The following is a 20,535-nucleotide window of genomic DNA, read 5'->3' as shown; positions in this document are numbered from 1 at the left end:
CCAAAGATTGGGATTTTAGCAAGAAATAAAGAAATTGTTGCTGCAAATGAAGAAGAATGCGAAGAAGAAGTACCCGTCGATGTAGTCGGTGGTGGCGATTCCGATAGTCAAACACTTCGTCAACTTCAAATGGCCCAAATTAGGTAAGAATCTATCATTTTTGGGGTTTATTTCGCTTTAATTCGACGAATCGAGAAAAACATTTCTAGGGTTTTCGGTTATTTATCCAGATTCGGGCGATATTCATGCTTATTTACTTCCGAATGTAGTCGTGTTCTTCATTTCTCAAGAACATCGACAGTATTCGGGAGAAATATTTTATGGTTATCGGCCGAATATTGTTGGCCATATCTTCCTGGATACAAACTGGTAATAATCGGTAGTTTAATGAATTTTTTGGATCCCGAATATGTTTAAGTAGACACACAGTATTCGGAAGTACACTCACTACCGAATATATATTGAAAAAATCTCAAAATTTCTGATATAGGAAAAATCCCATTTTGGGGCCAGTATTTCGGAATACAATATAATGTTTTATAACTCCGATTGTGTAGGATAAAATTTTAGAGTTTCTGAACTCCAGTTGATGAATATTCGGTTGTAAACATGTTTAAATATATTCCGATTGTTTTTCATTCGGGAAAAATATGTGTCTTCTTACTTCCGAATTTGTTCATTCAGGTTATAGTTGTGTACTTTGTCTTCCGATTGTGTAGGATGAAAAATTTAGAGCTTCTAAAATCCAATTGATGCATATTCGGTTGTAAATATGTTTAGTTAGCTTTCGATTGTTTTGTATTCGGGAACAGTATGTGTCTTCTTACGTCCGAATGTGTACATTCGGGTTATATTTCCATACTTTTTCTTCCGATTGTATAGTTTGTAAATATTGTTCCTTTCTTTGTTGTTTAGACAAAGTCGAGAAAGGAGGAAGAAAGTGACAGCTAGTGCTAGGAGGGAAAGGAGTGCCAAAGATAATTCAAGTGCTCAACAAAGCTTACAAGAACAAAGCAGTCAACAAGAAGTGCAGTCAAGTGCTGAACAAAGTGTAGAACAACAAGGCAGTGAACAAGGGGTGCAACCAAGTGTTGAACAAGCCGCTCAACAAAGTGCAGAACCAACTGCTCCACAGGTTACACCCCACCATGAAATTGAACCAGTTGATCCAGTTCCAAGAGTAGAAGAAGAAGGACAACCCAGTGCCTCCGAATATTACAAGTTCAAAAAAAACCATGTCATGGCTCTAGGTGGTTCCAAGGGACAATATAGAAGGTTAGACAACCCATGTTCGGAAGTTTGGGTAACTGAGTTGACTTCCGATTATTGCAAGTTCAAAATTTGAAAAGTATCAGTTTTTCCCAAATTTTGATTTTTGGGCCATCGTACATTCGGGACTTTAAAAAAAAATTATCCTCCGAATATTACAAGTTCAAAACAAACCATGCCATGGGTCTAGGTGGTTCCAAGGGCCAATATAGAAGGTTAGACAACCCATATTCGGAAGTTTGGGTAACTGAGTTGACTTCCGATTATTGCAAGTTCAAAGTTTGAAAAGTATCAGTTTTTCCCAAATTCTGATTTTTGGGCCATCGTACATTCGGGACTTTACAAAAAAAAAATTATCCTCCGAATATTACAAGTTCAAAACAAACCATGCCATGGCTCTAGGTGGTTCCAAGGGCCAATATAGAAGGTTAGACAACCCATATTCGGAAGTTTGGGTAACTGAGTTGACTTCCGATTATTGCAAGTTCAAAATTTGAAAAGTATCAGTTTTTCCCAAATTTTGATTTTTGGGCCATCGTACATTCGGGACTTTACAAAAAAAAATTATCCTCCGAATATTACAAGTTCAAAACAAACCATGCCATGGCTCTAGGTGGTTCCAAGGGCCAATATAGAAGGTTAGACAACCCATATTCGGAAGTTTGGGTAACTGAGTTGACTTCCGATTATTGCAAGTTCAAAATTTGAAAAGTATCAGTTTTTTCCAAATTCTGATTTTTGGGTCATCGTACATTCGGGACTTTACAAAAAAAAATTATCCTCCGAATAATATAGTCGTGTTTAGAAATACCAACCTAATTGCATGATTGTTCTACCATCCCATTCAGTCCTTTTGATCGTAGCTAGGGCCGACTTAATTGTAGACAAAGAAGACAAGTTGTCGGGGTCGTCCGCCTTTATTTTACTTAAGATCGCACTCGCTTTTTGGATCCCCATAGACCTCACCTTCTACATTTGATGTGGTTTTAACTTGGCAACCATTACATGTCCAATTAAATCCAACGGATCATCATGGTTGTGACAACCGTTATCAACTTTATACATTTTATACTCTTTACCTTTAATACCATCGGGCTTATAGAAGACAATCTTAAATGGGCATCCTATCTTCTTGGTATTGCTTCGGTATTTCCTATTCGTCTTCCGTACGTACTTACTATTCTTTCCCTCGTGACTCTTTCGCGTCCCACCTTGCTCACAAATCATTTCAAATTGAGTGTCACTAACATGATTATTTTGAACTACCACGCACATGTTATCTTTTGCCTTGTTCATAAGCCATTCATTTGCCTCCTTCTTACTTCCAAATGTCTAAACGTGCATAAAACAAAACAAATCTAATAAGCATAACCATTTAACATATAAATTTTGAAAGAAAAAAAAAGTAGTAATGAGTACACCAAATCGTTTGCATAGTATAGGGAAGTGTCGGGCCTCAAATAGAAATCATCAACAAACTCTTCAACGGCCTGCATATGAAAGCAACAAATTATTATACAATAATCAGAGGTTATTAAATAAGTCAAACTGCCGAATATACTATATTCGGAATCCTATCGGTTACCCAAAACACCCGATTTATGCAAATCAATGTACACAGTTTATTGAGTGCAAAAAATGATATAATCAGAAGCTAAAATATATAGTAAAATAGCCGAATATAAATAACCGGGAGATAACTTTAATCGATAAACATCCGATTTTCAAGTTTTCGGAAATTTTATTTTGAGGCCACTGTTATATTCGGCAGTCAAATAATGTTAAACTATTACCGATTGTAAAGATAAGAATACTGAGTTTTGAAATTTTTTGAGGAATTCGTTTTTGGGGCCATTCGGGGGTAAATAACTCTACATAACTACCGAATGTAGATTTTTTTGGAAAACCAGTTTGGGAATTTTTCTCATATTCCGCAGTAAACTACTATCTTGGAACTACCGAATATACATATTTTGTACTCAGTTTGTTATATTCGTAAGTTTATTCGAGAAATTATCTACCGAATCTGGGTAGTTCATGGCATTCAATGCATGCAATAATCGGTTTTTCTTGTTTACAAAAGCACACAAACGCATGCAAATCGAGTATTTGAGTTTCTTAACACAATACCTGTGTTTTACATGCATCGTTAGCTTCAATATCAGGCGATTCTCCATTTTCTTCCATGAAAGGGTCGTCTAGGTTTTCCTCTCCACAACAGTTTGGATCATTCAACATATACCCCTAATCGTCTTCGCCATGATTCTCACCTTCTTCTTCATATTCATCCATTTTTGTAGTGATAAAATGGGTTTTCCCTTTTTTCCTTCAACTTCTTCTCTATAACTCTAACAACTCAAAAATGAAAAAGAAATGGAAAAAATGAAACAGAAATCATTCTAATACTGCACCGACTACAATCGGAAGTCTGGGTAATATTTTGGCTTCCGATTGAAATCGGAGATAAAAATGTTATCATATCCTCCGAATATATAAGGGTAATTTTGCCATTACGAATTACGCGAGATAAGGGCTGGTTACATTTTTCCTTTGGGTGATCTTTTTTGTTTTATTGTTGGCCCCTAAATCCTTTTAAGTGGCGCCTAAAAACGCGAGGTTAATTTAATTCCTCGTCTTCATTTTCTACCCACCAGTTTATAATTAGTGGTGCACTTATATACTCCATGGAGTATGTTACTATTTTTGGTAACAAGTCCTTGTGGCACCATTACGGTTCTTAATGGCACCTCCACCGTGTCTTTACAGCTGTCGCCTTTCCCGTATAACCTACTGCACTTGCTAGCCTCCTTGTTAGATGTTACTAAGGAGCTCTTTGATGGGCGTCTTTCTTTAATCCGGACTTCTGAATCATTGTTTGTCGTACCCTGATCTCAGAAAATCAGATTTTCAATTTCAAATATCTATCTAAACTAACTAGATTTTAAAAAACTGTTCTCTCTATCAAAATCTTCTAAGATGAATTCATCTTAGGTGTTGGAATGAAGACTTCGAGCACCAATTTTAGTTCAACTCAACTTAAGCAATCAATTATTTTAGTTATCTAGAAATGGTCCAAATTATTTAATTTCTCTAGCAAGTAAGACCGATGGAATTTAATTTCTCTAGTAAGAACGTTGACCCCCAATACAATTGGGTCCTTATTAAATACACAATCTGGCACGATCTTGAGACGACATGGAAAGACAGCTTCCCACGAAGCTTCTCTCTTCTTTTCCTCTTCCATCTATTTCTGGATATTGACTACTGGGCTCTTCAAAAACTCTAGCAAACACCTGTACCACTCTTGTCAATCCTGCTCATGACGGATTTCATGTCTTGCATTGTTGCTTCCTTGATGTCTTCAACATCGTCATCAGGACCCACCACATGCAAACCAGTGCCTGCAACAGCATGATCAAGGCCCTGAAAAGAAGTAATAAATTGAGTTGTAAGACGAAAACCCATTAGAATGTCGTAGAGATATTTATTGAGAACTACCAATGTGCATCAACCAAAACCAAATAGAAAACAAAACATTACCCGAGCATTGACTTTCACACCCTGGGCTGCCTTGAGTTCTTTGTGATGCAGATAAGAGCCCTGAGGCATTATATCATGCATTACTATAGAAAATCATGGACATATTGAAGATTATACAATACAAATACAGCTGTAAGATAGTTAGGAGTAGTTGTAAAGTAAAACAGGATAATTAAGGTTAGCATTTGCCAATGATCGCGTGTTAAGGTACTACGAGTTCAATACAGAGTTTTTCATTATCTGTACACTCTTGACTCACACAAACATTAACATCTTAACATCCAGCATTAACTTTCCATGTAAAATAAACCACACGTGGGAATGAATAGAATTGTAACCAGATTATTCACCTTTATCCATAGCTCCTTCATCGGATGCGGTGTCAGTAGAGCACGAATAATGGTAACAATTGGCCCCTATTAACATTTACAAGGAAATATAAGATTTTTTAACAAAGAAAAGTGCTAGTTGTAGTTGCGCATACATACTGAATCACATACCTGCGTACCACAAACCACAATCTGATCCCCATTTACTAATACAACGTCAACAGTTGTCCCCTGACCTTCCATAGCCTTAACCTCCAACACCGTGCACTGCAGAACAGTCACAATGTTTGATAGGAATCCAAAATTCTTATCAACTGGTAGAAGCAGATAAAAAATAACCTGAATTTCATTGCTAAATATAAGCTTCTCCACCAGAGTTTTCTCTGTCCATTTATCCAATAATAGCAGCAAATCTGGGATGCCTTCACCACTGTTACATTCGCAAAAAAGGAACTATGAATCTGCCAGAAAAAATTTGCTCTAAAACTGTAAAAGCAATTAAGATTTCCTGTTTAAAAAATCCAAAATCAAGCTCGGCTTCGGGTTTGACAAACACATCTGATTGCACTTGTTGGAACAATACTGTAGGTTTCCCCCATTTCTGTATTTTTGTAATACAACTCAGTATTCAGACCCTGTTCTTTAAACTGAGTAATGATCTGAGAATGGAAAACAAGAAACAAATAAGTTAATCTACATCCTACCCCGTCAGACACCACAAAAGTCTGAGATTTATCTTTACCTGTGTGAGCCTCCAATTGAATTCCATCTGGACATCCTTAGATTGCTGCTTCATGGCTTTGACAATAGGTTTATTCTTGCACGTTTTCCAACCAGATAATCTTCAACCTTTGGAAATCAAAAGAGATAAAAAAATCAAACAATGAAATTATGGTTAGACAAGCTAAAATAGCAGTTTAGTTGTAATGTAAAATTTTTTAGCCATTAACAATCACCTTGTTCAGCGCAACTATGAACTCTGTGTTCCGCATTTTCAGAAGATTCATGGATTCAATAGTCTGTCTTTCCAATGCATGCATAATGTCAACAACCAAAATTGCAGTATCACATAACCCAGACCCACGTGAACGCAAGTTAGTAAACGATTCGCGTCCTGGAGTATCGATAACCAAAAGACCAGGGACCCGTAACTTTGCATCTGTTTTTAACTACCGAGTTCTCTCTCTTATGTTCTCGGCAGGAAAATAGGTTGACCCAATTTGCTGTGTAATTCCTCCAGCCTCGCCTTCCTGGACGTTAGTTCCGCGGACGCAATCTAGTAGCTTTGTTATCAACATGTCCCATAATACAACATATTGGAGAACGCAGGTAATCTTTACCCCTTTCCGGAAGTACCTCCATAGTCTGTGCTTTTCGTTTATCTGCAGCATCCTTTCTTCTGTTCTTAGCCACAACATCACTCTTAACATCTTCACATTCTAAATGTTGAGGAACACCTCCACCAGAAGCAGTATATGGCTTCGCCACGGTACCAGAATCCGGTGATGTTGAACACTTGGCTTCTTTCTTTACCACACTTGACTCAGCTTCATCATCAACCTCTTCACTGGCAAAGGCGCTCTTGACCAGGATTTGGACATCATTATCACCCCAGCTCTTTGTGTGCCATTCTTTGTCCTCGTCTTCTTCCTCCTCAACTGATTTATCTTCATTCTCATGCTTAACTTCCACTTCCTCAATAGAATTAGATAATATTGAGTCTACCTCTCTTCCTTCAGCTGCAGGTTGCCCGCACTGTTTGATGTAGAAGCCCCGCCATTTTCTTTAGCAGGAGCTGACTTCGACTTCTGCGTAAGAAACTGATTCCTAATTAGTTCAAGCCGATGAGCTTCATTTTTCTGCTTCCTTGTTATAGGCTTCCCTTCCTGCTTCCTCATCAGAATCCTCTCTTTCCTTTTTCCTTCGCTTGGCTTCTTCTGCTTGTTTCTCGAGTTCCTCTTGCCTGAGGCGCTCTTCTTCCTCCCTCCTTTCTTTCTCTTCCTCTTCCCTCATTCTCTCTTCAAGTTCTTTACGCCTTTGCAAAGCCTCCTGCATTTTTATAACATGATTCGGGCGCTTTTCATCACGTTTTTTACTCTTTGTTTCCTCCTGCTTTGCATCCTGAACTCCCTGCAGCCGCAGCAGCTGCCTTCTTCTCCTTCTCCTTCTCCTTCTCCTTCTCCTTCTTCTTTTTGTTCCTCTTGGCTGCCGCAGACTTCCCTGTTTCTGCCTCCGCTTCCTTCTCCTCTCCAGTAGCATCAACCGAGCCTATCTGTTCAGGTTGAGCTTGAAACTTTTCTTCTTTTGGAGAAGCAGTATGTTTCGAAACAATGGGAGCATTGCCGTGCTCGGCCAGAACTTTGTCCAAGTCATCCTCCTGGGATGTTCCTTCACTCTTATTTTTCTTCTTTTTGCAATTGTTTATAATGGCTTCGGCGTCGGCTTCACTAGACCTGCTACCAAGTTGCCAAGCGTTGGCATTTTCATTCTCACTTCCAGTAATGCAATAGTCATCATCTTCTACAAGATGGTCTTTTTTCTTCGATGTGGACGACTCTGTAGAACAAGGGAGTTCCTCCCGTCACAGACGAAAGTTCTCTTTTGATCCATTTATTCACGAATTTCATAAAAATCATAATTTGGTTAAACAAACCTGATACAAGGCACAATAAAGAAATTAAACCAGAGAGATACAAAATTTTGGATCCAATAATCGAAGGTGAATCAATAAACTCACACAAGCAGTTGCAAAATTAGTAATTAATAGCTGCGAAAACAAATTGATTAATGAATTTGTGTAGAAGGTGTTTCTCTACATTACCAGGCCTTAATATAGTCTTGAAACTAACCAAATTTAGACACTCCTAGTGATATAACATCTCCTAATATACTCAGGACATAGAAACTTGATCTAACAATATTAGTGATAATCTAGGGTTTGAGTTACACTAAGCAATGTAGGTTAAAACTTGGCTGTAAGTTGTACATAAATCTACCAAATAATCAGAGCTCACAAAGTTTGAACATGTCACAACAGAGAAGATACAAAACATAATATCCGTCTTCTTGTTTCAATCTCTGTGACATCGTAATTTTACTTCAATTAGGATTCACATATAAAATCAATAACATTCCTATTAAATCAACCCAAAACTACACCTAAAACCTCAAACCCTATACCCTAATGGAAATTGAATCGAAAATCAAAGGTAAAAGAAGAAGTGTGATATATTACCTTGGGTTGAGTTGAAAAGACGAGAGATACCTCCCCGTAAGCCTGGCTAGGGTTGCAGAATTGGGTAGAGGTGTAGAGTCGTAGAGATGGAAGAGATTTTCTTTTTCGCGAAACGAAGTGAGAGAATTGGGTATGGAATTGTTTAATTAGTGTTTCTTCGGGCTTGTTTAACAGTTGATTCGCTTCCCATATAAGGTCCAAGAAAAGGACACAATGGTATTAACACGGCCCGTATTTGCGGTGAAATGGCCGTGAGGGCCATTACGAATCTTGGCACCCGATCTGCCGGATTCCTCCTGTTCCTTTGTTCCCAGAAATCAGCGGTGGACATTTGTCCGGTGATTCCGTCGCTCTGCACGAACCGTCAATTTGGACAAGGAAAGAACCGCCCAAACATTTGATAAGTGTGCCCGTCCTGGAAAAAGCAGATGTCCCATTTTTGGTGAATGTTTGTGTCTGCACGGTTTTTACATAGTCCATTGGGACGGTCCGTGCAGACTTTTAGTTTAGATTTTATTTGACTAACCTAAACGAGTTTTGGCAATTTTCATTAGAAGTTAGTGTTAGAAATACTATTAGCATACTCCATCTTATCCTCTTATGTATGTGTTTGAGATCTACAAACTGAAAAAGAATAACCTTTTTAATTTGATATTCTCGTCCATAAGCATGTATTAGTAGAGGCAGAGAGAAAAGCAAGGAATCCTTCAGGGAATGTCCATCCCCAATGACAAGATTTCTCTACACATAACAATGGAGAAAAAAATTATTTCCATAAATATGAATGCGTTCAAACAATTTTAAAGGTATAAAATTTTGTGCATACCTCGAATTCCTTTGGTGGGTAGTCACGTTGAATATCCTTGTGAGTGGCAACGGAGTAGTTTCTGCGACAAGAAATGAGTTAAACATTACAATTCCTATTATCAATACAACTGACGAAGGATTTTGTCTGAGGATAGGCGATTAAACTGAGTCAACTCATTCAATTTTTTTCTTCAATGTTCTTTTGATTTTCCTTTAGTTTTTTTTATTTTCTTCGTGATTTGAATTTTTAATAGTATTTTTTGTATTATTAGATCTTCCTTTGTTCTATGTTTGTAAAGAAAATATTCGCTCTTTAAAGCTTTGAAAATCTTTTATGTTTGTTTTTATCAGATTTTCGTATTGGTGGCTAACTAAATACTTTTATCTCCTAATGTGTTTGCAGTTGGTGATATCCCAAATTATACATGTTTTAATTTTGGAATACGATCCAAAGGACTTGTTCCAGTGCATGCATTCATTGAAAGTCGGAAGGATAGTGATACTGAGGAAACTAAGTGAACTAAGGGTAGTTTCTTGGTCTCAACTATACGAAGTTGGTTTAGATTCTGTATAGCGGTTTAATTATGAAGAGTATTCAATTCTGGACTAGGTCCCCGAGTTTTTCTGCATTTGCTGTTTCCTCTTTAACAAAATCTTGTCGTGTCATTTACTTTTATTTTCCGCAATTATAATTGTTGTTATTATAGTTTAAAGTAAATTACACAAATGTTAACTCCGCTTTACTTGATAGTGATCCGATAGAGTTTGGTTACGTCCGAACCTATTATCAAGTAATCACACTTTGATTGTTGTATTGTTTCCATCTCGTATCCATAGACGATCACGCAACGTGTGAATACCGATTTGTCGTATTGTCTCAACTTTTTCCATAGACAATCATTTTCGGTAAGAGGAATTATAGGTGGATAAATTAAATATTGTGGTGTATTTGGGTACCCTCGTCTTTTCATAAAGTGAAGTCATTCTTACCATTTTCTTAAAATCTTTCACTGCTTCTTCGGAAGTAGGCTTGTCAGAAATCTTGGTTGCCTTCGCCTTCCCCTTATCAACTACCTTTTGACTTTTCTTATTGATAATGGAGCGATGAGAAATTTGGTTATACCAATCCATATAGTCGGATCCTCTTCACAAGGATCATCACCTAAAGGTGCTAACTTGGCCATATATAATTTGTTAATATCTAATTTCTTCCATTACTCAAGGGTAGGTTCGGGATCATACTTTGGTTTCCATGATAAAGTGGTGCTTTTAGTTCCATTACCACCCTTTGGAAACAACCTAAATTTCTCGTCAAATAAAGGAACCCTTTTGGATACATCCTAATTTACGGAGTACTCGCCGAGGATCGTATATTACATAACCACCGGGATAAAACAGTGGCCTATGGTAAATACCCACCGGCATATCCTCATCTTCAACAAATTCATCTTCTTCATCTTCCTTAATATATATGGTTGAAAAACGACGTCATCAACACCCATTGTGTCTAACTTCTCGCTAAAACTTTCCACCAACTGTTTTTTATTCCTGTTCTTCGAGTTCTCGTCCTCGTACCGTGCTGCAGTTGGCTCTGTATCAACCCACTGGACATCCTTTTCAAATGTTTTGGCCAATTCCAAAATTGGGAAATGTTCATATGCCCACACCTACTTCCAAAGAACCATATCCAAAAATTAAAGGAATTGAAGTAATAGAAACAGAACACTAGAAATTGTTTGTGAAAAAACGGGGGTCTAACAACCACACCCAATATTTCGATTAGAAATATATATGGACTAACTCTAATATACTTTCAGGAGAATCAACTAAACAGTGAGACTCAATCTAAAGAAAGATATATCAAGGAGTTAATATCTCTACCTCTTAATTCAATCCGCAATCAGCAAATAGAAATATGCAAGCCCGATTGATTATAAGAGATGAAAACTTGAACAGTACCAAAGACCAATGTTCAAGGATCAATCAATTTCAATCAATAACCAAAGGTTGGATTTCACAATTGATCGATACAACGCACAACCTGTGATATTTCAATTATACAACAAAATATAATGCGAAAAAAAAACACAAACACCAAAAGTTTTGTGAACGAGGAAACCGCAAATGCAGAAAAACCCCGGGACCTAGTCCATATTGAAACACATTGTATTAAGCCGCTACCGACAGTATCCTACTATGAACTAACTTCGTTCTGGACCGTGGTTGAACCCCAATCAATCTCACACTGATCCAAGGTACAGTTGTGCTCCTTACGTCTCTGATACCAGTAGGATACTACGCACTTGATTCCCTTATTAACTGATCTCACCCACAACTAAGAGTTGCTACGACCCAAAGTCGAAGACTTTAATAAACAAATCTGTATCACACAGAAAAGTCAACGGTAATAGATAAATCTGTCTCCCACGGAAATACCTACGGGTTTTGTTCCGTCTTTTAATAAATCAAGGTGAACAGGAGCCAATCGATAACCAGGACTTATATTCCCGAAGAACAGCCTAGAATTATCAATCAACTCAAAATAATCATAATCAATTAACGAAAGAGGGTATTGCGGAATCACAAACGATAAGACGAAGATGTTTGTGACTTCATTTATATCTTGCCTATCAGAGATATTAATCTCAAGTCAAATATACAATTGTACTTGTATGATAGATACAAAAATATCAGATCATACAACTACAAAGAAAAGTGGTCCGATCTAGATTTACAATCCCAATGAAGTCTTTAAGTCGTTAATCTACAGGGTCTTAAGAAAAACCCAAGGTTAAAGGAGAATCGACTCTATCCAAAACAACTAGTATCACACAAGAGGTTTGGGGATTATGTTTCCCAGTTGTTAGAGTTCTCCTTTATATAGATTTCAAATCAGGGTTTGCAATCTAAGTTACCTTGGTAACAAAGCATTCAATATTCACTGTTATATGAAAACCTGATTGGATTCAAGATAATATATTTCAACCGTTAGATCGAACTTAGCTTGTCATACACAAATGAAATGTATTTCATTTAGGTTTGGGTAATCGTAGCTAAATGTGTACACTTAGGTTGTTCAACAATAGTTAACCAAATGGTCAACCGTATTCATCTTTACAACAACTATTTCAAATGACTTCAAATGAACTAGTTAGAGAGTTGTTCAATTGCTTAGATCTTATAGATGTATACAAGACATAATTGAAACAAAATCGGTTTGATTCACTTGAATCGATTCATGAAAATTATAGCCAAGGTTTGAAAAGATTGCATTCCTTATTATTTAAATGTTTAAGTTCATGAACTGACCGATTTGATAAAGTAACCAGCTTAAGTATACGTACGGTATGCATACTTAAGCAACCGGTTTTGAGTTTGTTTTGGTTTCCAAACTCAGCAGAAATTTATGGAAGTAGACTTTCCACCAGTATGCGTACGGGTACGCATACTTAAGGCGACCGGATATGAGTTTATAAATTCCCAAACTCAGCAGAAATTTACGGACGTAAACTTCCGCCAGTATGCGTATGGGTACGCATACTTAATCTGTCTCCTTCAACCATTTTGTATACACACGTATGTATACACTTGGTTCCCCGTTTATGGACTTATACACTAATGTACGAACACGCTATGCTTATATCCAAAGATGGTTACATAATATAAACTCTCATTTCAATCATTGAAACTTTGTTTGAGGATGTTATATAGTTGTTATTCACAAACTATTTTTCATCAAAGCGATTTTCAAGATATTGAAATATCAACATGACTTTCGTCACGAGTAAAGATGAACTTGGTTAAAGCGAAAGATTATCAACACATATTTCGAGAAATAGATACGCGAGTAAACTCGTCTCGAAATAGCAAATGTGTATAATTGAAATCTATATGATTATACGACTTTTGTCTCAAGAGTAGAAGATATAATAGACTTTTGAGTGATATATAAGTTCAAGTCTCCACATACCTTTTAGTCGATGAAGATCCACCAGTTCCTTGAGTAGTTCTTCGTCTTTATATGATGAACGCGGTGGAGTCTGGAGATCAACTACATTTAATTATCCTAGTCTGAAACTTAGCTATAGTAGACTAGAAATCAAGACATATAGTTTTGGAAACTAAACTTGGCAAACAAGCTTGAGATAGCAACTCTTGCGAGTTCGACCGAGGAATGCTCTAACAGTTTTCTTCGACACAACAAAGTAAGAATAAAATTTAAAACCCAGTGCATTGTTCGTCTTATAATTAAAAAATATTATAATCTGAACCTGACAAGTACATTGTTCGGCTTGTATATGAGTACTATTATAAGCCGAACCATACACTGATGAGCCAGAAAATTTGAAGTTTGATCATCGATAATTACCTGAAGCATAATGAAGTTTCCTCCAATGTTTGTACTTGTCAACCTAGAGACGGTCGCAAGTTGATTCAACAGGTAAGCTAGCGCGGATGTTCCCCAAGCATACTTGTTAACTGTAGTAAGATTCTTTACCAATAGGAGATAATTAACATTCACCTTGTTTCCGGTAAGGCCAGGAAAAATATATCTTCTAAGAGTATAAAGCAAGTAGGCGGTTCCAGTTTGCTTCACTTTGATCTCGTCCATTACCAACACCCCGTCCTTTACTTTTTGCTTTGTTTTCTCAAATTCCCTTTTCAAGTTAGTTAGCTTGATCTTCTTATTCTTCTTATTTTTCCCACTGGGTATGAAAACGGAATCAACATCTTTAATTAACTGATCGACAAAACTTCAACTCAGTTTTGTATGCATCCCAACCAAGAGTTTCCTCGAACAACTGGTAGAGTCATCCCAACTCATGTCATAATAATCAATATCCACGCTTACACCCCTTGCTTTAAGGCATGTAATCTTACTCGCATAATCAGGAGTGATTTCCATCTCTCCAAAAGGTAATTGAAATGTGTAAGTCTCTGGAAAAATTCTCTCGGTAAAGGTGGACGCCGTAACACTATCATATTCATGATGTCCATATTGAATGAAAGGCCATTAAGTAGAGGATTGTACGTAATAAAACATCTCATAAACCTCTTCATAAAATTTCTATTCCACTGCCCTCTAGTGTCTCAATACTCGGACTGCACGGTTGTGATCAGGAGTCTCATAAATTATTTTTGCCCAAGAATCCGCGTAACCAATCAACACATTTCCTCTATCTTCCGGAAGACCATGAAGCAAACCATTCGATCGGGGTGAAATTATGTCATCTTCATCAGGAATGTGTAAACCTGTAATCCGTTGCTCCACAACTTTCTTCTCTTTCTCGGGTTCTGCAACCTGCTTCCCTTTCTCAGAACTTTGTTGGGGTTGTGTTTCTTGATTATCATCAACTTCCTCATCATCATCTATTCCTTCTTCTTGTCTTCCAACTCTTCCTTGTTCATCTTCTTCTCCTAAAATGCCTCTTCTACCTCCCGCTCCCAATTTTTTCTTACCTCCTCCTCGAGGATTGGGAGGTTTAGAAGTAGAAGGCGTTACCTCCGTATTCTTCCTCTTTTTAGCTACATTGTTCCTGACACAAGTATAAAACTTATAAGCCTAGTACTTCGAACAACAAAGGAAAACTAACTATATGGATTTGAAATACCAAAAAAAATTCAACAAATCAACAGGTTCGGGTACCGAAGTAACACAAATGAGCAGAACTATGTCATAATCTTTTGATTATTATACACAGAAAGTGTTTCATCTTATATGTACAAAATACTTTCAAGCCGATCCTACATATTCGGCTCAAAACTAATAGTATTGAATAAGCCGAATCTATATTTATGAATTGAAACACATATTCGGCGCGTAGTGAATTCATAAAATAAGCCGAACCCCCTATACTTGCACAATCTATGAATTCTAACAATACATATTCAGCTCAAAACAAATAGTATTGAATAAGCCGAATCCATACTTATGAATTGTAACACATATTCAGCACATAATGAAATCATAGAATAAGCCGAACTTCTATACTAGCACAATTTTATAAAATTCTAACAATACATATTCGGCTCAAAACTAATAATATCGAATAAGCCGATCCTAAATACATGGCTTCTATGTAACTAAGTCCGGCTGAAAACGAATATGAACTGTTAAGCCGAACTGTTCATATGCACTTTCAGAGTTCAATTTCAAGAACATTTCGGCGCAAATCTGGACTTAATTTTAAGACGAACCCTGAAATGTAACCGCCGAAAAACCCTAATTTTGACGTATTAAACCTACTATACCGATCAAAAACATCAAATACGAGATTGATTTGTAGAACTTACCTTCTTATTCTCATTTCAGGAGTTGGTTCTTCACTCGATTGAATTTCCTGTTTGATTTCTGGTTCGATTTCAGTTTGTTCTTCACTTTCTACATCTTCATCTTCAATTGATTTCTCAGAACGCGTTAATCTATTCTTTGTACGACGACCCGTTATACAGTTGAGTTTAGTCGATGATCAAATTTTCATGAACCGACGATTAATTACGGTGATGGAATTTTTTTTTTGTGATGGGGTTCGGCTAAAAATGAAGGAGAAAAGGAGAAGATTTAACTGATTTCATTTAGAGATTAGGTTTTTATTTAAGGGTAAAGGTAGATTAGTAATTCTCAAGATTTAAGGATAAATAGATAATTGAACTACCCTTTAGACATCCTTTATAAGGCCATCCTAGATGGGAAAATTACTTCGTTACTTGTATGTCCTGAAATTTTTAGGTATTGCCCTAAATCAGAATTCGAAAAAAATAAAAAACAGAGAGGGGGTTTTACGGGTTCCGTGGGTCGCTGCTGTGAAAGTCGGACCAATCGAACGATATGGATCCACGATCATTTTAGCATTTCCGGTAGAATAATACAACCAAACGGTCCAAAGTCCAAACCGAGTTTATTGAGAATCAGATGGGAAAGTATAAAAAAAGTAAAAAAAGTAAAACAGAAATATTGTTTCGTGGGATCCAGATTCCGTCCCCTCCTCCTCTAGTAATGGCATGAGTCAGCCCGTAAGATTGAGATTTAAACCAAACTCAAATTCCCTTAATCTTGACGACCTAAAAATTCTCTCAAATTACTCCTCATACAGGTATTTTTTGGTACAAATAATCCTCTTTTCGTCTTTTAATTTACTTTTAAATTTCATTTGATCTTGTTGGTTTGAAATATATTATGATGGAAGAATGTTTCAGTCAACCAAACAGAAGAATGAAATAATTTTGTATATTATTCGACCCAACGTATGTTTTTAGTTTTTATTTTGAGCTCATAATTTTAAATTTTCCGATTTGGATCATTGAAGTTTTTGCTGATCAGGAATTAGAGGATTGATTTTAATGTATTTTGATGGTTTATTGGGTTTATACTTTCTAATGGCATTTTGATGTATAAAGGGGATGAATTTGAACTATATCGATCCCTAGTGATCTTTAGAGAATTTTTTGTTGAGTTATTCATGAGATTAAGTCGACAAGATAATGATCTATCATCTGTTAGATTTGCTGAATTCTGTAAGTGGAATGATATATTATTAGTGGGATTTGATGCCAGTCACTTTTGTTGTGATTTTAACATGTTAAACTCCGAGAGTTCGAGGGAAACCTTTGGATTTTTTCCTGGAAAAAAATGAGTGAACTGAGTGACTGCAAGGGAATCTAAGTGACAGAGATTCTCTACCTGTGGATTGCTGAGGCTAGTGGATCCTTAATATGTGTGTTTCTGTCAGAATAGGTCTTGGTTGAACATTGCATGATTAAACTGTCTGGCATTCTTTTATCCAAAGATAAGTTTACATTTACTGCCTTTCTAATATCTGCTCTTAAAGAAATTGAGGTAGTTTAACAATTATATGTAATGCGACATTGCTCTACCTTTTGAACTTTTATGATAGTAATACGACCATCACCTAGTTCAGTGTAGCTTTTATGATGAGTGAAGTGTTGAAATATACAGTGCAGTCAGATTTGGTCATTGGGGTACTTACTAAATTTATTGATCTTATGATTAATTCCCAGCTATAAGTTTTTTTTTTCTGCTTAGTTTTAATAATATGTGGTTTTTGTTCTGTGGCAGTTACATAGAAAATTGGCTGATTTGTGCTTTGAATTGGAAAAGTCTGGAGAAAATATGAATACATTAGATGCTACCAGAGCAGAGCTTGCACTTGCTATTTTGTTTTTGAACAAAGCTGAGGCCAGGGACAAGATATGTAGGGCAATACAATATGGTTCAAAGTACTTGAGCAATGGAGAGCCCGGCACAGCTCAAAATGTTGACAAAACTACCAGCTTGGCACGAAAAGTTTTTCGACTTTTTAAGGTTCAGTGTTCTACTTTCTGGTCATTCTAATTTGATTTTAAACAAGTTTTTTCTGTTCCGGTCTTGTCTTTGTACATGAACTTCTTTTGGTAGTCTCAAATTGAGTTTGATTGTTCTATATCCTGATAAATTTGCAGTTTGTCAACGATTTGCATGCTCTTATTAGTCCAACTCCTCAAGGAACTCCTCTTCCTATTGTTGCATTGGGAAAGGTATGTTTCTTTGCTAGTTATGTGTGCATGCTGAAGTTTTACTTTCTTTGGTTATGTCCTCTCTAATGTGTTGGTTCCTTCTATCTTCTTTTTTCAGTCTAAAAACGCTTTGATGTCAACTTTTCTGTTTCTGGATCAATTTGTCTGGCTTCAGAGAACAGGCATCTATAAGGTACTGAACATCATGTTTTTGTTTTCGTTTGAAACATGTTGGCCAGCGAACGTTCTGTTTTTTATCTAAAAAGAAAGAAGATAACAAGAAGAAATGTAGGCATGTGTGAACTCATTTGATCAAGTTGTATCTGCAGAACAAAGAAGGGGCAGAACTTATTGGCAAAATATCTCTTTATTGTTGGATGGCCGGCTCAACTTGTACCTCCTTGATTGAGGTATGTTCTTTTCCTTTGGCGTCTTCTATAAGTTGCTAGATTTAGGAAGAGAAGCTTAGGTTACTGTTTTTACGGGTTTATTCAGAATGCAATGTAAACACAATTAAAGGTCCCATATGAGAATATCTTGGATGGAGTTGTGAGACATCAGAGAACTAACCTGGGCTCTATTACTAGTCTTTCTATTTTACATTGTCCTGTGTGCAACTGCAAGGGGCTAAATAAAGTACCCATTTTTCATGGCCAAGCTTTTTTGACTCTTCAGTCTTTCATTCTTATCCTCATAATTATTGATGTAAAGAGTAACATATATGCTAGGGTGTTGCATATAACAGACCATTGTTGTCATTACTTTTGGTGGCCATAATAGCCTCCCACCCAGATATGCCCGTTTGGATTTGGCAATGAGAAGTTCTCCTCCCAACCAGGGTGCATTAGAACCAGCTTTATAAACCAATCTGGAAACTCCTGGATACCTTTTTAAGGTAGATAACGATATGAAAGCAAGACATTTGACACCGCATACTTGCATACGCATTTACTGGAATACATATGAGCATAGAAGAATCATATTACAATTCGTAATGCTGTACATAATTATTTTTCCCCTTTGTGAAATTGTTTGTTCAAGCTTGCGGAACTTGGAAGATTGTCGGCTTCAATGAAGAAAATAGAGAAGAAGCTGAACAACACTGATAAATATCAGGTAATTCTTTTCTTATAATCCATACCTTTTGTGGCATCTCTGCCTCTCACCACCTACAAACACTATTCTTTTTGGTGTTAATGAATGCAGAATGAGGAATATCTTCTGAAGCTAAAGAAAGCAAATGATAGGACATTGGCTTTGGTAAAGGCAGTTATGGATTTAGGGGTTGCTGCTGGTTTACTTCAACTGGCACCTAATAAACTCACTCCCCGAGTAGTTGGAGGCCTTGGATTTCTCAGCTCTCTCATCTCATGTTATCAGGTTCTTATTCATTTGACAACTCAAATCTCCTATCTAATCCATTGTTCACAACCGTTTAAGTGCAGATATAGTAGGTCAGATCATTTTGTTTGATCTAAATTGTTCTGTTTTGCCTTTTTCAATGCAGTTGCTTCCTTCCCCACCAAAGACGAAGACACCATGAATCTGTTGACAAGTTCTCCATGCCTACCAAACTAGTTGGTCTATGATTGGTAGGAATATAAAATAATAGATTGCTGTCTGCTTTGTCTAAAAGAAAATAGATCCATTATTTAGTTTTAAAATCAAGGGTTTAAAGTTATGTAAAGATGATATTTTCCGCGCAATTAAGATGATAGTTTGTCTTCTTTTAGAGGGGGGGTGAGTTATTCAAAGTTTGTCATGTTACGATGAGACATTGCCGTATATTGATACAATAAGAACTCTATTTATTTGGTATTCCACACCTTAATAAACTCTATTCCCTTCGTCCCAAATTAGATGAACTAGTTGGTTTTAGATTTTGTCCCATAATAGATGAGCTATATCAGATATTTTTGAAATTACTCTTTTAATTGATTATTGTTACTATAAGAAATATGTATAATTTGATAGTCATGTATATATTCGTTACGTATAAATGTTTTAAAATATTTTTCATCGATAAGTTTACAAAATAACGTGCTATAGTTTAAGAGATAAATCACTTCTAAGTTTTAGTACTTGTTATTGTTCATAAGGGTATAACTATAAAAAATATATAAATATATTCCCCTTTACTCGTTGCCTTCAAAATTGTGCAAATTGCAACTAGCTCATCTAATTTGGGACGGAGGAGTATATATTAATAGAAAATTATAATTCCAATTCGGACCAGTTTTATAAAGTAATAACGTACATTTTAATATTAATAGGTTTTTCTGGTCCGCTATAAGGAATTTATCTTCATATACTAATAAAATCAACATTATATAACAAACTTATAGATCTTGTTGTATCAAAATCTTAGATGAAACGGAGATCTTGTTATATCAAAATCTAAGATGAAGTAAAATAATTATCTATAGTTGTTTGAGAAAGGATGTAACTGTTTGGATTGTTATGGCATTTTTTTATTTGCGGATGCGTAAGACATCATTACTATAGTCCCCGTCTTGTTGAGTCCAAAACATTTCCAAATTGTCGAGCATGTTTAAAACTTCTTGGCATGAAATTTTTGGTATCTTCGTACTATGATCATTAGGATTTTTTCCCTTCGGTTCTGTCTAATTGCGGCGGTGATTTCTTCTTTGGTTAAAGCATATACAACTTTTTTCTCATTTGGATGATTAAGAATGACACACATTCGTTTAGTGTGGTGAAGTTGTTCAACTTGATTACTCAATTCCTTAACTATTCTTTAATTCTCTTCATGTACTTCATTTGCAATTGACAACTCATAGATATCAGTGGTTCGAATTTTGCAGTGTTTTAAGCAAATAT

The 20,535-nt window shown here is 36.3% G+C and overlaps 1 protein-coding gene and 1 pseudogene across 2 annotated transcripts; one reads left to right on the top strand and one right to left on the bottom strand.

Annotated features, from left to right (window-relative positions):
* Positions 1–4,288: 4,288 nt before the first annotated feature.
* Positions 4,289–13,792, bottom strand: LOC113305146 (annotated as a pseudogene).
* A 2,163-nt stretch (positions 13,793–15,955) lies between these two features.
* On the top strand, positions 15,956–19,525 carry LOC113306660 (peroxisomal membrane protein 11D-like). 2 transcript variants are annotated; one of them, XM_026555567.1, is made up of 8 exons: positions 15,956–16,274; positions 17,258–17,503; positions 17,641–17,715; positions 17,813–17,887; positions 18,024–18,104; positions 18,736–18,810; positions 18,901–19,074; positions 19,202–19,525. In XM_026555567.1, exons 2-8 carry the CDS (start codon positions 17,312–17,314, stop codon positions 19,235–19,237), a joined length of 708 nt encoding a protein of 235 aa, XP_026411352.1. In that variant the 5' UTR covers positions 15,956–16,274; positions 17,258–17,311; the 3' UTR covers positions 19,238–19,525. The 2 variants fall into 2 exon arrangements, with proteins under 2 accessions (XP_026411352.1, XP_026411351.1); XM_026555566.1 differs by lacking the exon at positions 15,956–16,274 and adding an exon at positions 16,285–16,425.
* Positions 19,526–20,535: the final 1,010 nt, after the last annotated feature.

This window comes from Papaver somniferum, chromosome 8, assembly GCF_003573695.1.
Source record: "Papaver somniferum cultivar HN1 chromosome 8, ASM357369v1, whole genome shotgun sequence".
NCBI lineage: Eukaryota > Viridiplantae > Streptophyta > Magnoliopsida > Ranunculales > Papaveraceae > Papaver > Papaver somniferum.
This window is presented reverse-complemented; position numbering and strand designations above follow the sequence as displayed.